The following is a 27467-nucleotide window of genomic DNA, read 5'->3' as shown; positions in this document are numbered from 1 at the left end:
ATGTCTGAAAGGGTGGCAGCATGCACAAGCTTGTTTGGGAGACTGTTGACTGCGGGACAAAGAAAACATAGGTGCGCTTCCTGTCGGGTGGCTGCCTTACGTGACGCCCCTTGCAGCAAAACCGCGCCACAGGGCAATTAGCGAGGATTCTCCATCCTCTTTTGCTAAGTATGCCGTTACCCCCACTGATGATCTAACCTGTGGAGCCGAGAACTTGCACATGAACAGCCCGGGTGAAGACCGACTTGATCGGAAGCATACACGGTTGCCTGAAGTAGGGGATGTCGCAACAGCCACGGAGATTGTGCTTTGATGTGCGATATGATCATTTGACGACCAACATAACAATGACTAGAAAGTATATTCCTACAGAAAGGTGCGAGGATCTGCGGCTAAACAATATCAACGAACAACAAAATGGTAGAGTTTCGTCGCATTCTTTGTTGACGATTGGAGAAGCGGAACGAGTTCCATTTCAAGCTAGTGCCATTGACCATCAAGTGCACGGGTGGTGAGGCCAGTTTAGTGTGGAGCCTCCGCGTTACAACTCTCCAACACCGTCCAGCACACTAACGGCAAGTCTGTCATTCGCGTATAAATGCGTTGAGGCTTGCTTTCATGGCTCAATAACCATCGTGCACTCATGGCTCTTCATGTGAACCCATCCCTTCCAGTGAGGATAGCGACGACGGATGGCCACATCGCCGCATGGCCTCTGGATCCTTTGATCGAAACTCACAACGAGAAGCGTTATCCCCAAGCCGTTCGCAAACCGATGACGATTGAGAGGATGACAAGCATGAACGAATTGATCGACCGCTCCAGAGCTTCGGACACGGCTATTATGCCAACAGCCGCTTAGGCTCGCCGCGATACCGCGGCGCATACCTCCACGAGTCGCGTCGCACTCAATACATCGCTTCTAGAGGAAACACTTAGCATGTATCTGCTATGGTTCTGCTTTATGGGACAAACACGATGGCGCGACATGATCACACGGTCAAGGCGCGACTGAGATCAAAGCTCAGGCTTATCGGGGCGCGATACACAGAGAGATGTGCACGGCAATAACGCGTTTGGACGAGCACACATGAGCATGATGAAGACATTCCTAGTGGATAGCGACTGCGAGAGCACCGTCTCTGGAAAGTGTCCAATTTCGACGAAACTTCTACTCGCTCTACTGGTGGACTCACCGCGCGAACGCATGTGCGCAGCTTGTTCTACCGTTCTTGTGACTCATGCGGCTTTCGTGTCGACCCATCAATTTCGCTGAGCACGCATCTTTTGTTTGACGTTGCTCTTCATATAGCCCTGCTCTGGCTGCTCACTGTGATCGTTAGTCGATCGGTTGTAGCATATACGGAACTGCAGGCGAGAGGAATGCCTATTGCTGTTCTTAGGGTAAGGCTCTGCTCAGTGTCCCTTGACCCGTGCTACATGAGGCTAGCATCAGTCGATGTGACGCCACGTGCAGTAAGGCGGGCAAGCCTTTCGCCGTCATGATGCACCAACATCGTACCCTTGTTGCAAATGGAGCACAAAGCGGCAATAGTACCTACTTGCGCCCCGACGACTATCTTGACCTCCTTTCTCCAATGAATGTCACAATGCCGCACCGCATACGCCCTCGTGACTGGGCGCTACGGTAGCCTTACCTCTCGACTTTCCGTCTGAGTGTCCCCGGGTCCATCATGATAGCAGCTGAACGCCACCCCACCTTTGGTGTTGACAAAGAACATCTACATGTCTGGATCCTGCCGAAAGTGTGTTAGCATGGTTGCTTATTGTAGCCGAACTGCAATCACGTGTCCAGAGGGCATGATCAGGGATCTCCCCAACCCCGCACTTCTCAATCCATCAGAGCAGGCAACTGACGACTAGGACTGCAACTGCGATCCATACTTATTGCCCGACTTTAGGTTGTTTTGAACTCGCTACGATTCGTCATCTATTCGTCTTCGTCACGGTAGTTGTGTCCCTTGCCACAACACAGTTCAATCAGTAGACCACACAGCCTTGCCAGGATAATATCTTCGCATCATTAAGCTAGTGATTGCTTCTGTTCAACGCTATTTACGGCACTGGATACCTTCAAAACGCGAATTGAGCGCATTATTCAAATCGCTCAGAGTTCAGCCTTCCATCTTCCTACACCTTAGCTCGATTGATGAGACACCAGCCGCATCGTCTTACAGTATCACTGGCTTAATTCTTGCGAGAACTCTCGATAAGGAACACTCAAGTCTGATACTTGGTGTCGCACTGTTCAGAAACAACTACGGGTTGCCCTGCTTGCGGGGGTTATTTCTGCCATAGACCACCAAGAACAGCCCGTCTATGGCTTCCCGCCAGACTCCTTACGTTGGAACGTTGATGTCAACGAAGCAAGTTCTGGAAGACCGTGGTGAAGAATCGAAGCAACGCTCAGGACATGCGATCGCGCGAAACATAGGGCGTAAAATTGTGCAAGGCGTAAAGAACCCGATCGAACGAGGGGTTCAAGAATTGAAAGAAAATCTTGCGCGGCTGAGATTTGACTCAGATGTGGTGTGTAAAGACCTATGCGAATCTTGCTCTAGGATACCGTGGGCTGAAATTTATGCCATGCGAGATGAGGAGCGTCCGAGGTCATTTCGCATGGCAAGGTTACCAGGAGCATCGCGATTCGGTGCCTGTCCAAGCTGTCGAATACTTGCTTCCAACCTACCAAGCCTTGAAGTGCTCTATTTCATTGTGTACAGTGCAGGTTACCTTCGTTTCAGAGACAAGGACAACAAGTACTCGATACAATCACCCCTCAAGGTTTGGCACAAAAAGCGCAAACTGGACGGGAAATTCGTCGGTAAACAGCCTTTCGTCGACGACCAAGGATACGTCAATGCTTCAAAAATGAAGGAGAGGATCCAGGATTGCATATCCGATCACCAGCAATGCAGACCACAGCCATGCGATACGTTGAGGGATTTGAAAGTGCTTGATTGCTACGAGAAGACTGTGATCTTGGCTCCAGGAAGCTGTCACTTCGTCGCACTCTCTTATGTTTGGGGTCAACATACAGAGCAAACGAAGGCGGTTGAGGGACCACAGTTTCCAGAGCTCCCAGATGTACTACCCCAAACCGTACAAGACAGTATTGAAGCAACTAAGATCCTTGGGTACCGATATTTATGGGTGGATAGATACGTACGTTATCCGTGTGTGAGTTGGTAGACAAAAGCTAATCATACAGTGTATCGACCAACATAACCCCAATGATCAAACCTGCCAAATTGGTCAAATGGGTGCCATATACTCCTCGGCCCAATTGACCATCATCGCAGCGGCTGGGAAAGATGCTATGTTCGGTCTACCAGGAATAAGCAGAAGGTTCTGCTATACTGAATTTTGTTCTGTCACGAAAAACCTAAGTCTGGTCAAGACCACCGGGTCAGTCACAGAATCGGTGTCAGCATCTACTTGGTACTCTCGAGCCTGGACGTTGCAAGAAGGTTACCTCTCGAAGAGGAGACTGTTCCTTGTCGAACATGGGTTGAAGTACATCTGCGATGAAGAACTGCGAAACGAGATTTTGGGAGGCGCATCGATCACAGGGGAACTTGCTGCCTCGCTACCAGGTAATATGAGTCCTTGGGATCGTGCAAATCACATGATGCGCCAATTCGCGGGACGAAGTCTGACATACGAAGAAGACGCTCTCAATGCTATCATCGGCGCGCTTGGGACTCTTGAGGGTGTCGATCATACACAGGGCGTGACAATTCAGCGGTCGAGATCTTCCGGAGCATCAAGTGTATACATGGCCCTGAACTGGTGTCATGATCTACCGTGTTCCCGGCGCAAAGAGTTTCCAAGTTGGTCGCCCCTTGGCTGGAAAGGCCAAATCGACTATCTCGATTTCCAGACAATGATCTCATCCGGCTGCTCGCTCGACATTTGGCATGACGGAGCATTCAGACATGTTGCCAACGTTGTTGGGAAATTGTCGGAAGGCCATCACACACATACGCTATCACAGGAGAAGTTCCTCCAACTCAAGACCATCATAGTGATGCTAGACTTCGAATATCTCCATCATGAGCCTGGTATACCCGACGGATTCTATGTCAAAGTTCCGTACGCCCCCGAGCTTGATCTGTTTGTTCTGCCGTTTTGGGATGCCAAAGATATTGCAAGTATGCAGGAAGACAGCGTACAGCTCCCTTGCGCCGTTGCCGTGCGGCGCAGGACACTCACCCAGAAACCTTGGAGATGTGAGCAAGAGTCACAGATACTTATCATGCGACAGCTGGGCGCACATTATGAGCGCGTTGGGTGTTTTAACCTGCATTGGTCTCATCACAATATCTATGCCCGAAGTAGGCAAGGCCGAAGTCAGGAAGACCGGATCTTCCTCTTAGACTTCACCTCCGGTAATCCGCTTCTTGAATACGGCGATGGTACCTTCTGGAAGGAGAATGGCGAAGAAGGGACATTTCTTCTCGGTTAGCTCGACCATGGAACTCTGCGCGAAGCCACAGTCTCCCGTAGAGTGCGGAGCGGTCAGAAGCATGCAATCGAACCAAATTTCGTGTTTCTCTCTACGAGGAGATGTAGGAACCTGAGCATCGAAGTGGTATACATCGAACGGTAGAGACTGAGCTCGTGGAAAGACAACAAAGAGATATGCACATTTCTGATTGTTATCTATAGGTCCGGCTACCTTTCTCCCCGCTTCGCCACTTGCAACTCATAGCTCAATGTACTGCAGCGAATTGCACTTGGCGTCTGAGGCGATTGGTTTGCCGTTGAACGCGATCTTCAGATGCCCCTCCCAAGTGCCCCCATGGTCCATCTTGAAGCAAGCTGAGTCGTAGCCGTTGTCATGCATCCACTCGAGCTGGCGCTCCACAGCGTTCTTGATTGTCTTGGTCTCCGAGGTTGTGTCGCATTTAGGGCCTGACGTTGTCGCATAGTATTGCCAGACAGCGCCGTCGACATTTCCAGAGATCACTGAGCAGCTGTTGACTTGGGATTGGCCTTTGATGTATACGGCGAAGTAGTTGGCAAGGGAAGCGATGGCGAGCGTGGCTGTTGCGCCTTGAGAGACGAAGGCGGCGGCAGTTTCGATGTCTCTGCGAGCCTCCAAAGGGGCAGCGATATCTCTCACGACTGCGTAGCTGGAACCGTCAGATCAGCGAATTGCAATACCAAATTAACGTTTTGCGGGAATTGATAACATACTTTTCGCGACCAATCTGTCGCTTTTCGGGAACACCGATAGCGATGGCCTCGGCAGTTCCGAGCACGCAGAGAATGTGGGCTAGCTGGAAGCGCATGGTGAAAGGTCGACGGTATCGAAAGAATGATTTCAACGACGGGTTTTAGTAGGTTAAAGATTCTGATATGATGTGGATATGTGAGCTGAACAGGTAACGTATATTGGGACGCATGTATCGTTTAAATATGTAAAGGGAGGAACACAAGACCGTCACCAGGCTTGCGGCCTACTTCCTCTTTTCGGCGAGTCTGTAGCTTTCGACGACGTTTCTGCCTCGTTGATCTGAGCCTGACGAGGCCTCCCAATGCTCGAGTGGCCATGAGGAAAGACGTAAAGGGGAAGTGGTAGTCGGCGACGTGAATCCATGTAGTCGACATCTACCAGTGGAGCGGGAGTAACAAAAGCGGGGTGCCTGAAGACTGATAAATGAACATGATCAGTGGTCGCAGTCTAAATTAAGCGCCATCCGCAAAGTTCATGCTGATCATCGAAGTATCAGTCTAGGAGTCGGAGAATCGGTCGGAGCAAAAGCATGGTTGTATACGGGCCGAACACGGAACGCCTTGTACACACAGCCCCCGTGCAGCTTTTCGAACCGACTAAGTATGGACGCCTAAGCCACACTTTTGGAGATGATTGACCCGGGAGCATCTGTTGGACGACTGCAACCTTCCGTGAGGCTGGAATCTCTGGAAGAGGGCCGGGTGGATTCGATGAAACGGTTTACTTCGGCCCGCTGAGCAGACCGAAAATCGGACGCCTGATAAACGGCGAGGTAGAATAGCACGATTCACGAGGAAAATACGCCAATATAGGGAGTGCGCCTTACGCACAAAGAACATCACATCAACATGTGCAAGGAGCATGGGTAGATTCGCGTGCATAATCTAACTAGGTATAGCAGTCTTCCGGAGATCTTGAAGTACACATGTACGCCAAAATCGGTCTACTTACTTGGTGAACCGGCATTTTCTATACGCTAAGCATGATGCCGTCCTATTGTGACCCTTGCATGTAGTTGCCGACTGATCATTTCTTCAGGCGTGCTGTCCGGGAAGCCAATGAATTACTATAGTGACATAGTCTTAGGCGTCCCTGCATCCAACTCGCGGTTGATCAAAGGCAGCTTGGTAGTCTAGCCGACCCAAGGTGTGAGCGCATATATATCCAGCAGAGTACGCCAACTTGAGTTCAACATCTCCATCACTCGACGATCATACTTCTACAACCTACAACAGTTCCACTCACGCCCCGTTCGACAGACTATCATGCGTCTCTCAACAATCGCTGCTACCACTCTATGCCTTGGCTACAATGCATTGGCGGTTTCTCTACCAACGCGAGAGGCGCTGCCGGTCTTGAGCGAGACATCCCACACTAGGTATGCCGAAGAGACTCTCCTTACTCAGAGCTCTAGTCCATTAGGGTTGCACATCATTTCTCATTGCCTGCTGACTGTCGTTACAGCGAGAATCTTGAAAAGCGCCTTAGCATTGAAGAACAGGTAGCCATTCTCGGTGCGGGATCTATGGTCGCACTCAACGTAAATGCGATTGCTACCTATGTTTCGGGCTTGATGAAGCAACGAAGCGAAGCGAACTCCTGTGGGGTCATATCTGGCCGACTTGACGGGTATGTCCTACCTTTCTGTTCGGCACCATCTCAAGCAATGCTTCTTGTGGCTAAGAGCTTTTCCTTCTCTTCTACGTGCTATGATGGCTATTAACGTATCACTCCAGGATCAACTATCAGTACCATGCTGCGACAACAGGCAAGAACTGCGATACTACAGCGGAAACCAAGACCATGAATGATGCTGTCACTCGAGCATTGGAATTTATGCAAACCAACAACATCGATCACGCCTGTTTCAACATGCAGCATGGAGGCACGTGGAGAGGACTGCTGCAATTGGCGGGCGGGGATAGGCAGATCATCAACGGCAAATGCGACAGTGTGACGTACACTTTGACCGTCACGTAGATAAAGTTGGAACGAGAACTCAGGGCTCTTGTTAATCTGAAAGACCAATGCACGACCTGGTTTCGCATCACTCACTGTTAGGACATTGTTTGTCCACCTCAAGGGAATTTACCAAGATGATGTCACTCGACCATTCCTGACAGTTTTGACTTCCAGGCGTGTCGACCGTGTATCGCTGAATTCTCCGCATTTCTATTCTGTCGCAGCTTCTCTGCTTGTTTTATCTTATATACAAGGCGGACCTGATGCGTTGGGCGAGGCGCTTCCGACGTTGGACTTTCGATGTCGTGCTGGGCAACGGTCACGTGAGAAAGCATTCACCACGACATTCGACACCGACATACTGTATCGGCATCACAGGCTTGGTACGAAGCCTTTGAATGGCTATCATCAAGCTGCGATGGGTTGGTTCGATACCGGATCCCTTCTACCCAGCCTCCACATTTGACCCACCAGAGTGGGCATTCTCAATGCGTCTTCCCGAAATTTGGTCCACCGACCATGAACCATGGTCCAGGGTCCACCATGAATTTCGTGAATACTTCTTGACAAGCGCTCTTTTACCGTTTGCTTGAACTCTCACCACGCTCTTCATAGTATCCCAGTCGCAAATCGGGTCGTGACGCTCTCTTCAGCGTTCGCATCACCTAACAAACACCAAACGCGCACATAGTATCCTGCGAGGCCATCCATAATCTCTTCTCTGCATCGACGAGCGCCGCTGCCATCTCGACCATCTCTCTTCCTTACACCGAGGATCGTCTTTTGAATCGCGAACTTCCTCGTCCACATCTGGATTTTACTTGCGCGCCAGAGAACTAGACAACCATAGCAGCCGCCATGCCAGACAAGACGTCGCGCTTTCACAAAGGCGCAGGTGGTAACATCCCTGGTGGAAAAGAAAAGAGCATCTCAGGAGGCCGCCCACGCCAACAGAAGGGCCAGCCACAGGCGGCGACGTCGTCGTCCATCGACGAATACCCCAGCGCCGATAGCGTACTTGACGATGAAGACGCATCCATGTCTAGACCGTTCTTGAGCGATTCGCAACTCGCCGACTTCCATGAAGCGCTGGCAGACTCAGAGCGACGGTCCGGTCCTGCACGAAAGCGCGCACAGAGTACGCAAGCAGAGCAAGAGCGACAACGCCGTTCCCTCCAGCCGCGCATAAAAACCACTCCCAACTCCGCCATTCCTTCGTCCATCTCCAGAAACGGAGACAAATCCACCGCACCACCCGCCCCCTCTCCCTCCTCCCCACTATCCCCCACCAACAGCGAGGAGTGGGAAAACCTCCCCGAACCCACATCGACCACGCCGCTCCCGTCCACACCCCCCTTTCCAGGTACACAGTACCCTCTCTGACAAATGTACCAAGAGCTTATACACTGACACTGTGTGCAAACAGGAACCTGGTCCGCCGCTCTGCACGACACCACCGCCGCGCTCACCCAAGTCTCTTACGCATCGCGTTCCTTTGGCGCTGCGCTGACAAAATCCGGTATCGGAAAAGCATCGCGCAGCGTCGGCACGGCGGCTCTGTCGTCGACGAATCAAGCCGCGCTGGCCGTGGCGAGTTGGGGTATCAAGAAGACTGGTACGTAACACCGCACTTTTGCACGGAATCTGTTGGACTTCGCTAACCGTTGTATGAACCGCGATTTAGGGATAATGCCAAACGAACTTCCGAGACCGGTGGCGAGGTGGATTAGGGAGAAAGAAGATCAGGACCGCAGGAGACGGCGCGTTGAAGAGTATAGACGGAGAAGAGGTGGTTTGGGGTATGAACAGACGTTGAAAACGAGCTTTCGGGATGAGCGGGGTGAGTTTGGTGTGGTGCTGCATGAGATGGATAATAGGGGGGAGTTCAAGGGGCGAGGACCGCTTGACATGCGGGAGGCTGGAAGGAGCGGGGAGACGGAGATGGACGGTCGAGCTGGAGACATGATACCGGAGTGTGAGCGTGTAGAGTACGAGGAGAGCGCTGATGAAGCTGAGCAAGGAGATGGCTTGGCGAGGCTGTTTGAGTATGACGACGATGACGAATATCTATGAATAAAGAGACATGCAGGTATATGGAGGGCGAAGATGTAAGACGCGAGATACCCCTGACCATGAAAAGGAGTCTTGCGTGTGATGTGCCAGCGAATCTTTGAAGTGTGGGGAAGGATACTAGAGCGGGCGCTTGCATGCAACCAGCAACTAAGCATGGCGATCATGGTGGGGAACCGGGGTGCCCAACTCAACGTCTCTTACAACATCCTGTTACCATGTACATCCACGTACAAATTTCACTGCGATGGTCAAATGAGCAGCTAGGCCATAAGTATCCAAACGCTTCAAAATGTTTCGCTCGTCACCAGCAGCTCACCTAGCTACATTTAATCACACCAATGTCTAGATCGTACAGCTGCAAGGGTATCTATTCCATTTGGTACTAATTGTGTCGCATCGGGACACATCGCTCATGTGCATCACTCATCATATACAAAGAATTTACATCTAAATCTTACCCATGCCGTGCCCATATAGTGGTGGCATGTACTCACAACCCCACACAACCCCACACGGCTCGTCTACAACCTCTCCTTCTGCAGACCCTTCCATCCCCATTCCTGCGCAATCAGCTCCGCCGCACGCTCACCAATGCCCAAGACCGTCAACATGGGGTTGATGGTCGGCATCTCCGGGAAGCACCCCGCATCCGCAATTCGGACGCCCTTGAGGCCCCGGATCTTAAGTTCGGGATCCACAACCGCCATTTCGTCCTTGGTGACGTCACCCATCTTGGTTGTACCAGCAGGGTGGTATACGGTATGTGCGACACGACGACCGTACTCGGAGAGCTCCTCGTCGGTGTTGATGTTTGGTCCTGGAGCGACTTCGCGCTTGATCCAGTTGGAGAAGGGTGCTTGCTTGGCGATTTCACGAGCGGCTTTGAGACCGGCGACGATGGTGGCGGCGTCGTAGCCTTCGGGGTCGGTGAAGTAGCGGAAGTCGAGTGCGGGCTTGACGTTGGGGTCGGACGAGGTGAGGTAGATGCGGCCGCGGGAGCGGGGGCGGGGAATGTTGGGAGTCATGCAAAAGGCGTCGATAGGGGAGTCGTAACCCATGCTAATGGACACGTTAGTTTTTCAGTGCGGAGACATTTGGGGATCGCAGAGGACTTACCGAGCGGTGTTGAGGCAGAAGGGGATTTGGTAGCAGTGCATCATGATGTCAGCAATGTCACCGTCGTCGCCGGCTGCGTTGGGCACCTCGCGGCGGAGGAAGATACCAGCATCAGAGTCCATGGTGGTCTGGTTGGCGGGTACGGGCTTGTTAAGCTCCCAGAGGATGATGCTCTCGGGGTGGTCAAGCAGGTTCTCACCAACACCGGGGATGTCTTTTACAACGGGGATGCCAAGCTCGGAGAGTTGCTGCTTGGGGCCAAGACCAGAGAGGAGCATCAGGCGGGGGGTATCGACGGCGCCGGCGCAGAGGATGGTCTCGCACTTGGGGTTGAGAGTACGCTTCTCGCCGGACTGGAAGGTGACGTCGATGCCGGTGACCTTGTCGCCCTGGACGTTGACCTTGCTGACCCACGCATTGGTGAGGACAGTCAGGTTGTCGCGCTTCTCCTCACCGCGGAGGATAGGGTGGATGTAGGCAACACTGGCACTGCTTCGGCGGCCGTCGTCAGGGTTGTATGAGACGGAGAAGAAACCGACCGAGGGCTTGAGCGCGCCCTTGGTCTTGATCTCGTGGTTGAAGTCGTGGATCACAGGAATGTCCATGGCGGTTGAGCACGAGTCGATCCAGTCGAGGCAGAGCTGGTTCCTGTGCTTCTCGTGTACGGGCTGAACGGTGTTGCGCAGGTTGTCAAGCACACGCATAAAAGTCTTGAAGCTCCAGCCCTTGCAGCCTTGCGCTTCCCATCGCTTGCAGTCGTACTCGAACGGCCTGAAGGAGATGAGGGTGTTGTGTGATGAGCAGCCACCAAGGACCTTTGCACGCGAGTGACGGATGTGAGAGTTGCCGTTGGGCTGTTCGGTGGTGCCGTAGTCGTAGTCGAGCTCGCCTCCGAGAAGGTTGAGCCAGTCTTTGAGCAGCAATACACGGTCGTCCATGAAGTCGCTTGGGCCGGCCTCGATCAAGAGGACCTTCTTGTTGGGCAAGTACTCGGTAAGTCGCGAGGCAATAACACAGCCAGCTGTGCCTCCTCCGACAATAACAAAGTCATACTCGGCATCCTTGGGGATGGAGGTCACAGTCTCGAATGCCATTGTGTGGTTGCGTATGGGTGTTGTGGCTTCGGGTGGTGGCGAGGAGATGATGGAGAATACAACTCTGCTGGAGAAGCGAGTTTTCACGTCAGAGGCAAGCTTATATATCTGTACCAGACTATGGCTCAGGAAAAGATGTCGTCTGAGCGGGCCGGGGTTCGCGATCGGGCGCTCGGGAGAAGGCCGGGCCAGCAAAAAGTTGAGCTGTACGGGAGGCTGGTGTACAGGTTGAGAGTCGTGTAGCTGCTGCAGGATATGTCGTTGGCCTTCCAGATAAGAATGTGCTAAATAGGGCCGTTTGCGGATGGACCAGGCGCTTGCACGTGCTCAAACGACGTCAGCGACGTTGCGGGAGTGCAGCGGAGGAAAGAATAGCGAGGAGCCAAGCTGGGGTTGCACGGAAAGCTGTAATCGGGGTACGAGTGTGACTTATGGATTGAGCTGTCTCAGAAGCCCGATGCTGCGAGCGCGACAATTTTATCTCAGCCGCGAACCCACGTTCACTGAGGAAGTGAGAGAGAAGAAAAAAAGGCGTCGTGAAAGGCTCCGATGATGCGATGGCCGCGTTTGCGCTAGTGCGACCCCGCTGGGCTGCAGGTTCCGAGCAGGCGAGCCCTGTCCGCCCTTGCCGCACCTTCCCCGATGCTCGGGCGGTGAGGGCGGCAGCCATCGGACCACATTTTTTTATGCCAGACACGAGCATCGACAAGAAAGAGGGCGTTTCCGCGTCAAAGCGAACCTGTCGTGTGCGTACAGCTTCGACCGTATCTGATCCAAAATCCTGATCACATCCTGGCTCTTATCAGCTGAGGCATCGCGTTGGTGACGCTCCAAGGGATTGCAGACCCGTGATAGGCAATTGAGGCGCAACCGCTGCATCCAAGCTCCCCCACCGCTATCGCTGTACGCAAATGTTAGTCGACGTTACATCACCGCGCCAATCTCTGAGCCCTTGGCTGACAGTGTGCAGACTAAACACTGCATAAGGCTCTTGCCGGTGCATGTCGCCCATCGTGACCAGACTCTTGCAACACCCCATCACCACCAGAAGCGCCCTCTCCCGATACCTGGCTTTCCCATTGCGCCAACAAGCCACTCTCACCATGTCCCTCCCATATGCGCCCCGATGCGCCTACTACGACGGCAAGCTCCAGTCCGCCTCGTCCACGTCCACTTTCCAGACTATCGACCCGGCGACCGCGCAGCCAGTCGCAGACATCCACACCACCTCAGACGCCGGCATCGATGCCGCCATTGCCTCGGCACAAAGAGCCTTCCCCTCGTGGTCGTCGACACCCCCCATCGAGCGCGCGCGCATCCTCCAACGCGCCGCCTCCATCCTGCGCACGCGCAATGACGAACTCGCCCGCATCGAAACCAGCGACACGGGCAAGCCCTTCTCCGAGACATCGACCGTCGACGTGGTGACGGGCGCCGATGTGCTCGAATACTTTGCGAATCTCGTTGGCGGCGGTGGCATGAACGGCGAGACGGCACAACTGCGACCCGACGCGTGGGTATACACGACCAAGAACGCGCTGGGCGTATGTGCAGGAATCGGCGCGTGGAACTACCCCATCCAGATTGCGCTGTGGAAATCAGCGCCGTGTCTGGCGGCGGGAAACTGCATGGTGTATAAGCCCTCTGAGTTCACGCCACTGCACTCGACGGTCCTCGCGGATATCTACGCCGAAGCTGGTGTGCCGGCGGGTGTCTTCAATGTCGTCCAGGGCGGTGGCCAGGTCGGCGCATACCTCACCAAGCACCCTGGCATTGCCAAAGTCAGCTTCACAGGCCAAGTCTCGACGGGCAAGAAGGTCGCAGGCAGCGCATCGGGCGAGATGAAGTATGTGACCATGGAGCTCGGCGGCAAGTCGGCCTGCATCATCCTCCCCGACGCCGACATAGACCAGGCAGTCGACGGCGCCATGCTCGCCAACTTCTTCTCCACGGGCCAAGTCTGCACAAACGGAACCCGCGTCTTCATCCCGGAAAGCAGCAAATCCGAGTTTGAGAAGCGGTTGCTTGAGAAGATGCAATACATTCGCCCCGGCGACCTGCACGACCCAACCACAAACTTCGGCCCCTTGGTATCGAAGCCACACCACGACAAGGTCATCCAATACATCAAGCACGGCCGCAACAACGACAAAGCAACTCTGCTTTGCGGCGGCCCGGAAACACCGTCCTGGGTCTCTTCGCACAGCGACAAGGCTTACCAAAACGGATACTGGGTCCAGCCCACCGTCTTCACAGACTGCACCGACGACATGAAGATTGTGCGCGAGGAGATTTTCGGTCCCGTCATGTCCATACTCACCTACAAGACGGTCGAAGAAGCTGTGCAACGCGCAAATGCGACAGACGTGGGTCTTGCGGCGGGCGTCTTCACAAGGGACATTAATCTCGCGCACAAGGTCATTGCCCAACTCGAAGCTGGTATCACATGGGTCAACACTTGGGGCGAGAGTCCGGCTGAGATGAGCGTGGGCGGGTGGAAGCAGAGCGGTGTAGGCGTGGAAAATGGCAAGAAGGGCCTGGAAGCTTGGGTGCGGAATAAGAGTACGCTCGTGGAAATGGGAGGGACGGTGCCGACTGTCTTTGCCAAGTTGTAATCGCGAAGCGACATTGATGGTCCGGGATGGAGTAGGCAGGTACCGGACCTCTCTCCGCCAGGTACTGCAGCGATATGAAACCATTTATCAAAATCTGTCCCCGTTGGTTCTCGCCGTTCCCCAGTTTCGAGACAACTGAAACAGACTGTTGTTTTCAAAAAAAAAAAAAAAAAAAAAAAAAAAAAAAAAAAATACACATCTATCACTTTGATGCTTAGGTTATCCTGTGGAGACGCGTAATATACAAAGTTCAGTAGCGCCGAGGTCCCAACGAAAGTGTATTCTTGAATAGAACTAGTTTTGTGGCTAACGCCGTTCAAGCACGCTTCTCACGGTAGCAAATCAACTACAGCTAACCAGAATTTTCACAGGGTTTACAACATAAGCGCTTGCTGAACCTTCATTTATTGTTCGAAAAACGCACTTGACGTATGGCAGCAATTTCGAATTCCGTCGGCAGCTGTCAGAACGTTACCTGGGTTGCCCTGCATCACTTTGCCATGCATCCAAAAAGGTATGCATAATCAGTAAACTACCAATCATAGTACAAAATGGTACACAATGTCAGCAGGGTCTAGACAAGAGGGCCAGATGCACCGATTCAGGCCGTGTTTAATTCACAATCATTTCCTTATACGACGCATTCTGACGCTTATCTGCGTTAACTCTGAAGGCGAGTACATTGTAACTCAACAGATCAACGCTGCTTGATGACCAGGGTGGTATCGGCTCTGTATTACGCTGAGCCTCCTTTTCCGCCTGCTTCCGCCTAACTGCCCTATCCGTGCTTGTTATTGCTATATCGAGAAGCCTCGCCGGAAGCCGAAATGAATATAAAGGTCTCCGGAAGAGCCCTCACGTTCATGCCCACAAACTGATATATACTATTAATTCCAGTGAAACTCTATCAACGTCACAGAATGCGTTTATCGGCCATCATCGTCTTGCTTGCCTCTACCATGGCTGTGGCTCAATCATGCGACGCGAGGCTCAAACGTTAGTACTCTCATCTTTAGTGATTGAATCGAGAACTAAATGGACTACAGATCCTTGCACTACGGATAGGAACTGCGCATCAAACCGATGCCGTGAGCAATACTACATCCAAGATTTTATGCAGGCTTTGCTGATGATAAATAGGTGATGGAAAATGCGTTCCCTGTCAATCTGTAGGAGCGCCAGGCATACCACTTGGACGTAAGTTCAACCCATGGTCTTCTAAGTTCTCGGACTGCGCCCTCTGGAATCCAGAAGTACATGCTAGGTACCGGCAAGCGGCTAACACTCTACAGAAGAATGTCCAGGTATATCTCCTGGTCGTGATGCTTGCTGTAGCAGCTTTTGTAGAAGTAAGAAAGGTTTTATCGCTCAACTATCGTGACTCTTACTAATGGGTATTCTGTAGGGGATGACACATCTTCGACCCGCTTCAGATGCCAGGGAGGATTTTGTGGGTAGTATAGTGCTGTACAGAGAACAAGAGCTGCAAAGAAAGTTCAGCCACGCTCGGTTCGCAAGGCTGCTGCTCCCGCAGTGCATTCTCCTCCGCAGGACACATGTGTACCACAAGGGCAGTTCGACCCTTTATAACCTGTGCACGGGCGGCACGTAGCATCTTCGTGCTTGATGCATAGGGGGAATTGTTTAGTTAGCGAAAAACGTATAGATAATATCCAATTAAATAATGCGTATCTGTCACCTAACTCTACAGTTCTGCAAGGAGTTAACGTTACTTTTTAGGAGTTAAGTAACGAAAAGTAGATCCCTACAGGGGACCTTGTTACTCTAGGTGGCGTTGACCAAACTCAATAGAATGCAACAGCGTCTATTTGCTGCCGTAGCAAGCCTCACTTTCTAAACGTTAAGCTAAGCCGCTCATCGCCTAAGCTTAAGTTCGTCGATCACGCTTCTCGTTTCCAGCGAGAGAGAATCATCTTCCGCATTACCCTGAAGGGGTGTGGGCGTGGACAACGATCAATCACCCGGCTTATCGAGGGGTCGCTGTCGGGTCCTGGGATCAGGAGAGGGACGGTGTGACGAGAAATGGGGAGTGTCGGAGGGTGTAAATGCGGGGAGGCTGTGCATCATGATGTCGTAGATGACATCTTGGTCGATCGCTGCGCAGCTCTTTCCGCTTTCCAGATGCCGCAGCAGCCCCGACCGCGCGCTGAATTTCCTGTGCATCCTTCTTTCGCAGGACACCGAGGAGCACGGAGTGGCTATGGACTTACAGTTTCGTTGCAGAAACGGGAAGGACGGCAACGATCGCCAACATCTCATGCATGCCTTATGGGTCACTGTCGCGGTCGGAGTGGCCACTTCGCCAGCCTTTTTACACTACCGCAAGGCTTCTGCTACAAGGACTTACGATGCACACATTCGCTATATGTGCACGCAAGGCATAGAAGTCCTCAGAAGACATGTTGCAACCACAACACTAGTATCCGGAAGCGCAACTCTTTAGACAGACACTATTACGTAGCAACACGGTGATCTTTAATAATGTGCAAGTGCTTACAGAGCTTGCTGCAACTGCCGCATATGCGAACAAGAAAGTCATACTAAACTCCTAGAGGATGTCTGCTATCGCTTACGCTACGCTTTTAGAGATAGGTCGCACTATAACTACAAACTAACTTCGCGAAGTTATAGATAGGGAGGGATATAGATAGAGTGGTATTTGTTGCATCACAGTAACGAGATAAAATACAAGCGGGGATTGTCTTGCGCATAGTACGTCACAATACTTTATTAAGATACTTATAGAATAGATACACTCGTATTCCACAAATATCTTTCTCTATACTGTAACTTTTTACATACATCCGTCCCGTACTTGTCGTGTCTTCCATACTGCAACCTGGTCTTTGCGATAAAGATCGCGACCAAAACATTCCCGCACGGTCCGATCACTGCCAGTGCAACTTCATTCGAGTATCTGTAACAATTAGTCTTTTTTCTGAGAAGAGCTGTACCGGGCGTCTTATCCTTACCAAGTCCCATCTCCGGAGGGAAAGCACGAATCCAATCCCCCTGGCCAGGTGCCCAGTTGATCGAATACCCTACATACAAGTCAGTCCTACAATTTATCGCTCTCCTGCACCAGAACCGCACAAAGCAAACATACCAGCGCACTTGAATCCCGTAGGAGATTCCTCGTCCCCCTCAAACATACACTCCTGGGCCATTTCCCGCTGAGCAATCCAGAACACGGGCATGGGCATAAAGGCCATTGGTTCGATACGGTGACGGCCAAAGTGCAGGGCGTCGGGTCCGCCAGTTTTGCGCAGGGAGCCATCTCGAAACTCGAAGACGGCCGCGTTACCACGGTCTCCCATGACCGCGGGGACGCGGCCGTCAGAGGTCTCATTCATCTGAGCGGGATCGGGGTTGGCGACAAACTTGCCGTTGATCTCGATGAGGAATGGGCGGGGAAGGTTTTGGCCGTACATAGTGATGATGTAAAGAGTATCGTTCTTAGGGAATGATGAGATAGATGTAGATGGTGGATGCTCGCTTTCTCCGGGTTCATCGTCCACCCTTTATACACTTCTTTCCGGTCGTTCAGCATGGCTACTTTCCTTGCTTTGGACATGACCAATGCAGCACGTGCAGCCTCCGTTGGCCTCGTCAAAGTAATCTGCGTCAAAAGCAACAAGCATCCCTCTGTCCGATCGCGACTTCGACCACTGAAGGATTTCGGGTATCGCAGTATGCTTTTTGATCATGCATCGCGTGACTCCAGTCTCTGACCGCTATGCTGGACAAGTCTTCATGCCGTTCAGGTACGTCAGTGTGAATGGAAGTGACCTCGTCCTTCGTGTGGATACAGCAGGCACCTTGTGCGGTCCTATTCTTGCATGGAACAGACATCGTATCTGTCACATGTGAGATACTGGAGTATACCAGCCACGGAACATTGATCTTATCGACTGTTGAAGCTCCGTGTTGGACCTGTGGTCTCTCTGATCCAACGTGCCTCGAAGACAGAGTGCATTACGTGTCTTGCAGATGGTGTCAAGCGCTTCTTGCATTAGTACGTACTTTAGAAAGTTGTGTCAGCGATACACGCCGGATTGGGAAAATGTGCTGGAAGAAGCAAATCCCTATGCAGCGCGCGAAGCGGAAGAGCAGGGAAGACAGCGCATCACTCAATTCTCTCCCCCCTGACGAACTCTGCGACAGCTACTCTTCAAAGTGAACAGTTGGTCAGCGTACTCTTGCGAATATCGCGCGACAGCGGGCGTCGTTTCGCATCGCTCTGGTCAAGCGCATCACGCAGATACGTAGACCCCACGAGGTCTTCTCCTCCCGGGAGGAAAAGCAGCACATGCCAACAGTTCGGTACGGCCCTCCCCGCACATACCTGGGAGCATGCTTTTTGTAGAGTCGGCCCGTCCCTAGTATGGCACGACAAGGAGTTAAAAAGAAGGGGGGGTGGGAGGAAGAGAGGTAAAGAGGAAGGCTAACCCGCTATTAGAGAGAAACGTAATATAGTATAGTAGTTAATTACGTAATAGAGGCGATATACTATAGAGGTAAATAGTATAACTAGTATAAGGTTAGAAGAGCTAAAAAGAGTTTACTAGTAACTCTAAGCTTTAAACATTAAGTAGCCCTAAGCGACTTATAATTTACTTTCTAGATATAAAAAAAAAGAATTTAAAGAGATAGTTTTATATAGATTTTTAGCGTAATTCTAATTCTACGCTTAGTTTTATAGTAGCTACTCTAGTTATTAAGATATTATAATTTATAGGATATAGCTTAGCTAGAAGGGCACTAAGGTCCTAATATAATTACTTCTCTTATTATCTCTATAGATAAGAAACTTACTCTTAACTTACACTTTACGCGTAGGAAGACTAGTAAGAATTATAAGGTAATAAGAGGATTCTCTCCTTAATATAAGGGTTAGGGTTAGAAGCTAACTAGTAGCTATATTAGAAGGTAATAATCTTAGTAAGGCTATAGTTATATAGATAGTATCTTACTAAGATAGGTTTTCTTAAGATACTAGGTCCTCCCTAGATACTATTAATATCTAAGATATAGAGGGCTAGGTAAGATATTAGGACCTATTTAAATAATAAACGTACTAGTAAAAGACGTAAGTACAACACTATTAAAAGATACTATAATAAATTGTAGTAAAGGTATATTTCCTAAACACCTAGTTTTACTATATATAGCTATATATATTTAATAATAGATAGGTTAAAGCTAAAGCCCTAAACTCTAGATATAGGTTAGTAACCTATATATTAATTAGCTAGGACGGGAACCTAACTTAGGTAGTTCTAGATAGTTATAGTAACGTTAGGGAGAAGAGGAGTTTAGGGGGAAAAGGAGTTTTTAAACTATAGTCTATAGCTTATATCTAGGCTTATAACTATAGTACTTAGGAATAAAAAAATATTTAAGTAACTACTTAAATTTTCTTCTCTTAACTACTTTACTTTAATATATCTAGTATATCTAGTATATCTAGTAACTTTAGTAACTCTAGTATCTCTAATATAAAGGTTATTATATATAATATTATTATAAGTATAAAGCGCTTAGTTTTAGAAGGCTTAGTAGCCCTCTTAGTAACTATAATAGCTACTATTAAGTAGTATAGTAAGTATAAAGTTATTATTAAGATTAACCCTTTTAAAAGTAACTTTAAGTATAAGTTCTAGACTTATATTTAATCCCTTAGCCTATTATATAGGTTTACTAAAAAAGAATTTAACTATATACTTAGGGACCTAGTATTTATTACTAAGGTTCTCCTTATAAGTACTACTATTATACTAGCTAGTAAAGGTATAAATAAAGCTAATAAGTTATTTACTCTTCTTTAGGATATTTAGGTCTAGTATATATATAATATATAAGTTACTAGTACTATAATAATTAATAAGTAGTATAAGTACTTAGAGGAGGTCTATAATAAAGACTTTAAGGACTAGCTACTATATATTATAGATATTATTAAGGAGCTAAGATAAGTATAGGTAGTAGATAATTAATTTAATAATATAGAAGGCTTAGGATATAATATAATAAGATCTATTAAGTACGTAATAGTAATAGGTATAGTATAATAGCTATAATAGCTTTAATAGCTATAGTAGCTGTAGTAGTAATATATAAGGGTACTACTAATATATAGACTTTATAGCTACTTAAAGGGAATTATAATTATAATTATAACTATAACTATAACTATAATTATAATTATAACTATAACTATAACTATAATTACTATAATTACTATAATATAATAGAGCTTAATCTCTAAGTAGTATTAGTAGTAATTATAATAGTAGGGATATTAAGGTAGTATAGCTAAGTATAATATAAAAGATAGATAAAGAGGTATTATAGGTAAAAAGAGACTTCTAAATATACTAGGATAGTTTAGGCTTAGTTTTAAAATTTCTTAGTAATATAATATAAGAGATTACTATAGGCCCTATCCCTAAGGCCTAAGAGGGAATACTAAGACCTTTAGTAATAAGTATAAGAATATATTAGATCTTATTATTATACTTATTATAGTTAACTTAAATAGTTTATCTCTTATATAGATTATTAATTAATTATTCTATTATTTATAGAATTAGTATTACTTATTCTTTAGTTATAATAATAACTCTTTTCTACTTAATTATTCTATATACTACCTTATAGACTATTACCTAAACCTATCTTACCTTAATAGGGACTAAGCTTAGAGAAGTATAGTAAACCCCTATATAATATAAGAATTATTATTATTACTTTCTCTAGTATACTATTAGAATATAGAGCTATCCCCTACTATTCTCTTATAGTATAAAGTAAATACTATTACCTATAACTACCCCTTATAGATATCTATAGAAATATAAGGGGCTACGCTCTAGGGAGTAAATATAAGGTATATAAAGGTTATATTTAATAGAGAACTAAGCTCCTAAGCTACGTGGCTATCTATATATAATACTAGTTACCTAAGTAATAATTAGGCTAATAGAATCTAGGTACTTAGGTAGTACCTAGATTCTATAAGTAGACTAAGATTCTATTAAGAAGCTATCTAAATATTATTATAATAGGCTAAAGCCTAATTAGTTTATTCCTTAATAGTATTTTAGTTATATATAATTTTTGGTTTTCTATAAGTATAGAGGTATTATTAAAATATAACTTTAAAAAAATAAAAAGTAGCTATCCCTCTACTTATTAGTTATAAAAGTTAAAAAAAAAGATAAAGTAATAATATAATTTAAACGCTAGACTAATTAGTATTTTATAGTAGTAAAGCTCTAACGTTTATATATAAAAACTAAAGTTAAAAAGATTTACTAAAAGTAACTAAAAAAGACACTTATTAGAAACCTTAGTAGAGGTCTAATAGGGATTACTAGTATTAGCTAGTAATATAATTATAATATATTATAAAGGGAGGAGGATATAGTATCTTTACTATAATTAAGCTTACTTAGAATTTTATATATTTCTATAAAAGCCTAGCTACTTCTAACCTTTATACTAATACTAACTTATAAGTTTTAATACCTTTAAGACTTTTAAGACTTACCTTATATATAAACTACTATATAATAATATATTTCCTCTATATTATCCTCTAGGAGGTCTTCTATTATAGCCTAAAAACCCTAACTAGATAAGTACTAATTAATCTATCTAATATATAATATACTAGCCTTATATATACCTAAGAGCTACCTAAGGTAGTTTATAATAAGTTAGATAAGTAATTACTAGAGTTCTACTATATATTCTAAGATAGTAGAGTATCTAAAAGGGATTAGATTAATACTTATATTAGTAATATTATTATAGAAGAAACTATTAAGGAGAAGAGGATATAGATATAGTAAAAGAAAGTTAAGGAGGTTAGATATAAGGTTTAGCTTAATAGGCGCTATAGCTATAAGCTCTTTATATTTAGCTATATCTTTCTCCTTAACTAAAGGGGCTTTAGGTAGGAAACCTAGGCCTAGCTATATAAGTAAGTAGTTAATATTAAATAAATAATAGAGGATTAATATCCTAGGCTTAAGGAGAAGGAATTTAAATAGATATTATAAGGATATAAGAATATAGTATAAATAGCGCTACTACTAATATTCCTCTAGTTAAAGTTAAAAGTGTTGTAGTAGCCCTAGGTAGTTATTCTTAGGAAGAGGTAGTAGTTATAAAGGGTAGCTATAAAGGTTATAAAGGGTAGATATAGTAAAGGATAGTAAAGGATAGTAGAAGATAGTAGGGGATAGTATATAAGTTAGAAGGTTACTATAAATTATCTTATCTCTAGTAGGCGTATAATATTATTATATATCTTTAGTATCTAGTATTTATAATATACTATATATATACTAGTAGTGCTAAATATAGGTATAAGCCTATAGTTACTTAGTTAGCGCTTTATCTTAAAAAAAGTCTCTAAACATACTATAATAATAAAAAAAAAAAAGTCTATAAAGGCTAAGGCTAATTTAGTTATATATATAAGGCGCACTAGCTATAGAATCTAGGTACCCCTAGAGAACCTAGATTCTATATAAGTAAGACTGGTAGAAAGTTATCTTAAGCTATTAACTAAAAGACCTTTAGACCCCTAGCTACCTATAGCTCTCTTCTCTATTAAATATAATAATAGTATACTTATATAATAGCTCCCTAAGCGTAGCCCCTTATATTATTATAGAGATTAGTAACTTAGAAAATAGTTATAGTAAAGGATAGGAGATAAGGGAAGCCTATATATAACTAAGTACTATAGAGGAGGGGGTAGGATAGATATTAGTAATAGGATAACATATAGTACGTAGTAGTAGTAATAGATAGGGGAGAAATAGCTATAAGTAATAGTTACCCTCTATTACTTTACTCTTATACTAACCTATAATAACTTATTTTATATAGAATATAGTACTAAGATTAGCTTAGTTCTTAAGCTATTACACCTAGTTCTTATACTATTCTACCTAGTTCTTAGATTAAACTCTAGTTCTTAAACTAATATACTTAGTTCCTAGAATTTTACCCCTAGTTCCTAGGCTAAATAATATACGCATAGGCTATCCTTACCTTAGTTCCTACTAGGTATTATTTATCCTAATATAGTTAGCCGCGTCTTACGTATCTTTCTATATATAGTATAAGTTTATACTCTTATTATAGGTTAAGTAACTACTAACGCTTTCCTTTTATTATATAGGTGCTCTATTTCCCTTAGTGCCGCTGTGATAACGTTATTTAATTAACACTAAACTTTTTTACGACTTTATAGTATAAGAAATTATCTCTAGCTTTATATAATTCTAGATATTTAATCGCTTCTTAAATCAGATCTGTAGTAGTAGAGTTATAACGCGTTGAAGTTAGGGGCAGCTTAATGTTGTGATGTTCGGGTGGCTCGGAACGCGAACTGGCTCGTTACACGCACAGGCATGGTACCACCCATGTGGGCGTCTAAGCATGGTTCGTAGAAGTTGCTCGCGGTGGTAGTTGGTTAGAACATAGACCTTGGTTCGAATATATTGTCATCCGGTAACACTTGTTGCGAAATGGAAGCGAGCTTTGTTGATGGTCGTTGGTGACGTAAGGACACACGAGAGAGATGTGCTAGGCACTATTCGAGATTAGTAGCTTCTGGTGTCAACCTTGGAAGCAGCAGGCCCATGCGTCGATCACCTTATGCCCACAATGTTTGCGCCATAGTTCAAGATGCTTTTGCAACAGCGCTCCGCATGTCTCATGTACGAGTCGTGTAAGCCGACGCCTGTAGGGTTCGACATGGCCGAGGCACCAGGAGCCTAGACTGGACACGTCGGCATGCTCACCATCGTCGATTTTGTTTGACCGTCTGTACGAAGACGACAATCAGATTGCTCGAATTCCCACCAAACGAGTCGTCGTAGAGAAAAGGTAAGCGTCACAAGTAAGCTCCCGGCATTCTGTGGCGTGCGTTGAAGTGCATGCCGTGCTGCAACGAGTGCTGGAAGACTTTAGCTAACGTTTTCATCCAGCAGACGGCACAGTCCGATCCCCTCGATGCTTCCTCTACCTGTTATCATGCACGCCGTATACTCCGCCGCCGCTACCTACGAAGCGTCGCAGCAGACGAGAGACGCCGCCTCCGGACGAGAAATCGGCTTGCTCTACAGCATTGCGCGAGACACAACACGAGGGCGAAGGCGATCACGTTACATGGTGGAAGGACGGGCACAACGCGGGATGGTAGGGCGTGGGTCGGGCAACGCTTGTCTCGTGGCAACACGCCCAGCGGAGCCACACCACGTAGGGCGGTGACGAGTGTCACAGTGCGCTATCCGATTCCTTGTCTGGAGCAGTGCCTTGCAGCGATCGAGGCCGAAGACAGCGACAGGGCTTATGATGACTGAGGCGAGGGGTGTCGGGCAAGATGATCTTGCTAGGCATCTTGTTTGTACGAGAAAGCAGAAGCAGACCCAGACATCTGACCTAAGAGGCCACGGACAGAGAAGAGCCACGCGACCCGGAACAGTGTTGTCGCATTGTACTTCGGGTTCGAGAGACGCAGTTCAGGTAACCCGGTGTAAGCAAAAGGGTCTCGTCTCTAGCGTCATTGCCGCTAACATCGATAAGTAGAATATGACTGCGCAACCTCGCACAACGTCTGATTCCTGAGACACGTCTACGCGCATCGAACATATTCCCCTACCACTCCGTTATTATTACTGCGACGAAAGGATGGGGATACATTGGTCTGAGTGACAGAAGTGCGCCGCATAACGGAGCTACAAGGGTGATCCACGGAAGGGTATTTGAGGATGTAGGAGCTTGGGGGATGTAGCTGGGATTGATAGATTTGGTTTACATGTCTTCGCAGCCGATGTGGAGTATAGGTGTTGGACGAAAAGAACCCATCTCGAACATGAACTATCCATACCACTTAGTGGTCACAACGCCTGGACATGATTGAGTAACGTTGCTAGAAAATGCCACCTAAACCTCACGCCACAGGTCAGAGTAGTACGCTCGCATGACAGGTGTACGCTCGTGTACTGGGGGCTCTTAGCGGATTGAGATACACACAGCAACGTCTCCGCTACACAATGACAACGACTGCCCCGCCATTATGTGCAACCTACCCTCCGGCTCACATCATCGCGACCCGCTCTGATGTGCGTAGTAATACCTGAGAAATGCTTACTACTCCCACCACAAGCTAGTCCTCACATCTATTGGCTTCGGCGCATTCCAACTAATCGTCCTCGAAGACTACCATAACGAACATCTTCCCATCATAGGCAGCCCGACTTCTCGCGTCCCCCAGCACATCGTAGGCTGCATTGATCTCAGCTGCTTTCGCAATGGTCAGCTGGATGTTGTTCAAGTTTCGGTCCGGATGCCACTGCAAACTCAGAACGTGATACGCCTTGCTGATGTCAGTCTGTGGGGTGGTGTTTGACACCCTGAGGACCCGGTACAGATCGTGCGTGAGTGGATGGCGAGAGGTAGGTCTGTTATTAGATCGGCTTTGCTGAGAACCATTGCGCTTGGCATGACCCTTTTGTTTCTCCTTGCCGATACTTCTGCTGTTAGACTGTCGGTCGGAGGAGAAACAGTCATAGTCATATCCTGGATATAGGAACCCACTATTCAACTGGGGTTTCCGATCGCTATCGGGGACAAATTGTGCCTTACGAACATGCAGTTGGAACGCTGCTCGTCGTCATTAGTGCCGTTATCGCACTGCTGTTGCCAAGTTCGCATGATCGTAAACTTCGCCTTGAAATAGAGGCCCATGTGTCCCCCGAAATCTTTGAGCAAGGCAGCAATGCCCCTCAGGAGACAACACAGCGATTCCGATAGGTACACCCGCGAAAAGTAATCCGGGCTGAGACAATTTATCAGAACGAGCAAGTCCACAAGTCGTGAGATGAGGTCAAGGAAGATGACAGACACTGCCTAACGAGTGAGCAGTACGAAGAAAAGGACCCCAAATCTATCAACGGTCTCTGCGGTAGCCACAACATCGTCTTCCAGCGATCCAGTATCGGATCGGGTGGTCGATTTAGTTATCGGGAGGTTGGTGTTGGTTCGATGCATGTGTTGGTTGAGTAGACCATTGACTTTAGTGTGGCAAGCTTCCCATATAGTGTGAGTTGCAGGAATGTTGCATTCGCAGGCGGGGGAAGAGTAGTCGCAGTGTGCATAGTCAATGTTCGCTGTTCCGGCATCACGATCATTCATTAACCCTTCAAACCAACGACTTTACTACCAAATCACTGGATTGGTCTAGGTGCTAAGACTACGAGTTGCGAGCCTCGAAAACCCAAGGAAGATGTCAAGAAATCGAAACAGCACCCAGCGTCGCGAGGCGAAGCCCGGAGCGTGCGCATCCACGCTGTGATACCACTCAACAGGAGCAATCGCTAATACTTCTCCTCTTGCATGACCGCCTAACGGGGAGCGATGTCTGTATATCAGTAAACAAAAGAAGAACAAGAGATGGCAAGATTACCATTAGAATCGGAACTAGGAACAACAAGGAGACTTGGTCATTTCGATTTCCGGTTGGCAAGCTCCTGTCTCAAGTAATCAAGGCAGCGAGAGGGAGAAAAAAAAACCGCAAACTCCGGCTTAGAAAGCACAAATTATCCAGCTCATCGTCTTCTATGGTGAACATCGACTTCCCAAAGTTAACTGACGGTTTCGCTTTCAAGGCGTGCATTGTAGTGGGCCAGCATTACCCTGGAAGCAAACGGAACGTGTACTCCGTACTCGTTTCGGATTTCGCGAACCGCATGTCTTGGCAATCGACCTGCAATCTCTAAATGACCCATCAAAATCGCAACTCTGTTCTCGATGCACACCGTACTATAGAGCAACCCGGTGTTTGTACTCCATGTTATTCTCTGCATTGCAGCTGGCTGATTGTAAGGGGGTGAAAAATATAGATTAGGTCCACTTCAAGGACAGTTATTGTTTTCCGCAAAGTAGTTATTCTGTGTTGCATTCTACGTGGCGAATTTACCAAAAGTTAGTCACGCATTGTCTTGGCTGGTGACATTTTTAGAATATTAATCATCATAGTGGAGTAAGAAGGATTACGCACGTTCCTAATGCACTCACCGCTGTTACAGATGGATCTGTGTGGCGTGTAAGAAGCATGTCTAGACACTATGAACAGCGATTGTACTAAGACCGCTTGACGGTGTTACTTGTTGTTAAAATATAAAGCTATCAGACCTCCTTCCACCTCTCAAAATTCACTACCATTCACTCGTTTATATCTATCCACTCTTTTACTGCCATTCACTATTTCACCGCTAACTACTCTTCCCAAACCCGAAA

At 47.3% G+C, this 27467-nt stretch overlaps 6 protein-coding genes across 6 annotated transcripts; 3 read left to right on the top strand and 3 right to left on the bottom strand.

Annotated features, from left to right (window-relative positions):
• Positions 1-4729: 4729 nt before the first annotated feature.
• On the bottom strand, positions 4730-5318 carry ACET3X_000009 (uncharacterized protein; the record flags this gene model as incomplete). The annotated part of the gene is made up of 2 exons (XM_069448237.1): positions 4730-5159; positions 5224-5318. 2 exons carry the CDS (start codon positions 5316-5318, stop codon positions 4730-4732), a joined length of 525 nt encoding a protein of 174 aa, XP_069310251.1.
• Positions 5319-8083: 2765 nt separating this feature from the next.
• On the top strand, positions 8084-8848 carry ACET3X_000008 (uncharacterized protein; the record flags this gene model as incomplete). The annotated part of the gene is made up of 2 exons (XM_069448128.1): positions 8084-8588; positions 8652-8848. 2 exons carry the CDS (start codon positions 8084-8086, stop codon positions 8846-8848), a joined length of 702 nt encoding a protein of 233 aa, XP_069310250.1.
• A 971-nt stretch (positions 8849-9819) lies between these two features.
• On the bottom strand, positions 9820-11508 carry ACET3X_000007 (uncharacterized protein; the record flags this gene model as incomplete). Its single annotated transcript, XM_069448018.1, has 2 exons — positions 9820-10357; positions 10415-11508. 2 exons carry the CDS (start codon positions 11506-11508, stop codon positions 9820-9822), a joined length of 1632 nt encoding a protein of 543 aa, XP_069310249.1.
• A 1103-nt stretch (positions 11509-12611) lies between these two features.
• On the top strand, positions 12612-14123 carry ACET3X_000006 (uncharacterized protein; the record flags this gene model as incomplete). Its single annotated transcript, XM_069447909.1, has 1 exon — positions 12612-14123. The coding sequence occupies one exon, from the start codon at positions 12612-12614 to the stop codon at positions 14121-14123; it is 1512 nt and encodes a 503-aa protein (XP_069310248.1).
• A 2909-nt stretch (positions 14124-17032) lies between these two features.
• ACET3X_000005 (uncharacterized protein) lies at positions 17033-17575 on the bottom strand (the record flags this gene model as incomplete). Its single annotated transcript, XM_069447799.1, has 3 exons — positions 17033-17061; positions 17117-17185; positions 17251-17575. 3 exons carry the CDS (start codon positions 17573-17575, stop codon positions 17033-17035), a joined length of 423 nt encoding a protein of 140 aa, XP_069310247.1.
• A 6943-nt stretch (positions 17576-24518) lies between these two features.
• ACET3X_000004 (uncharacterized protein) lies at positions 24519-24787 on the top strand (the record flags this gene model as incomplete). The annotated part of the gene is made up of 2 exons (XM_069447689.1): positions 24519-24702; positions 24753-24787. The coding sequence occupies 2 exons, from the start codon at positions 24519-24521 to the stop codon at positions 24785-24787; spliced, it is 219 nt and encodes a 72-aa protein (XP_069310246.1).
• Positions 24788-27467: the final 2680 nt, after the last annotated feature.

Source organism: Alternaria dauci, chromosome 1 (assembly GCF_042100115.1).
Source record: "Alternaria dauci strain A2016 chromosome 1, whole genome shotgun sequence".
Classification (NCBI taxonomy): Eukaryota; Fungi; Ascomycota; class Dothideomycetes; order Pleosporales; family Pleosporaceae; genus Alternaria; species Alternaria dauci.
This window is presented reverse-complemented; position numbering and strand designations above follow the sequence as displayed.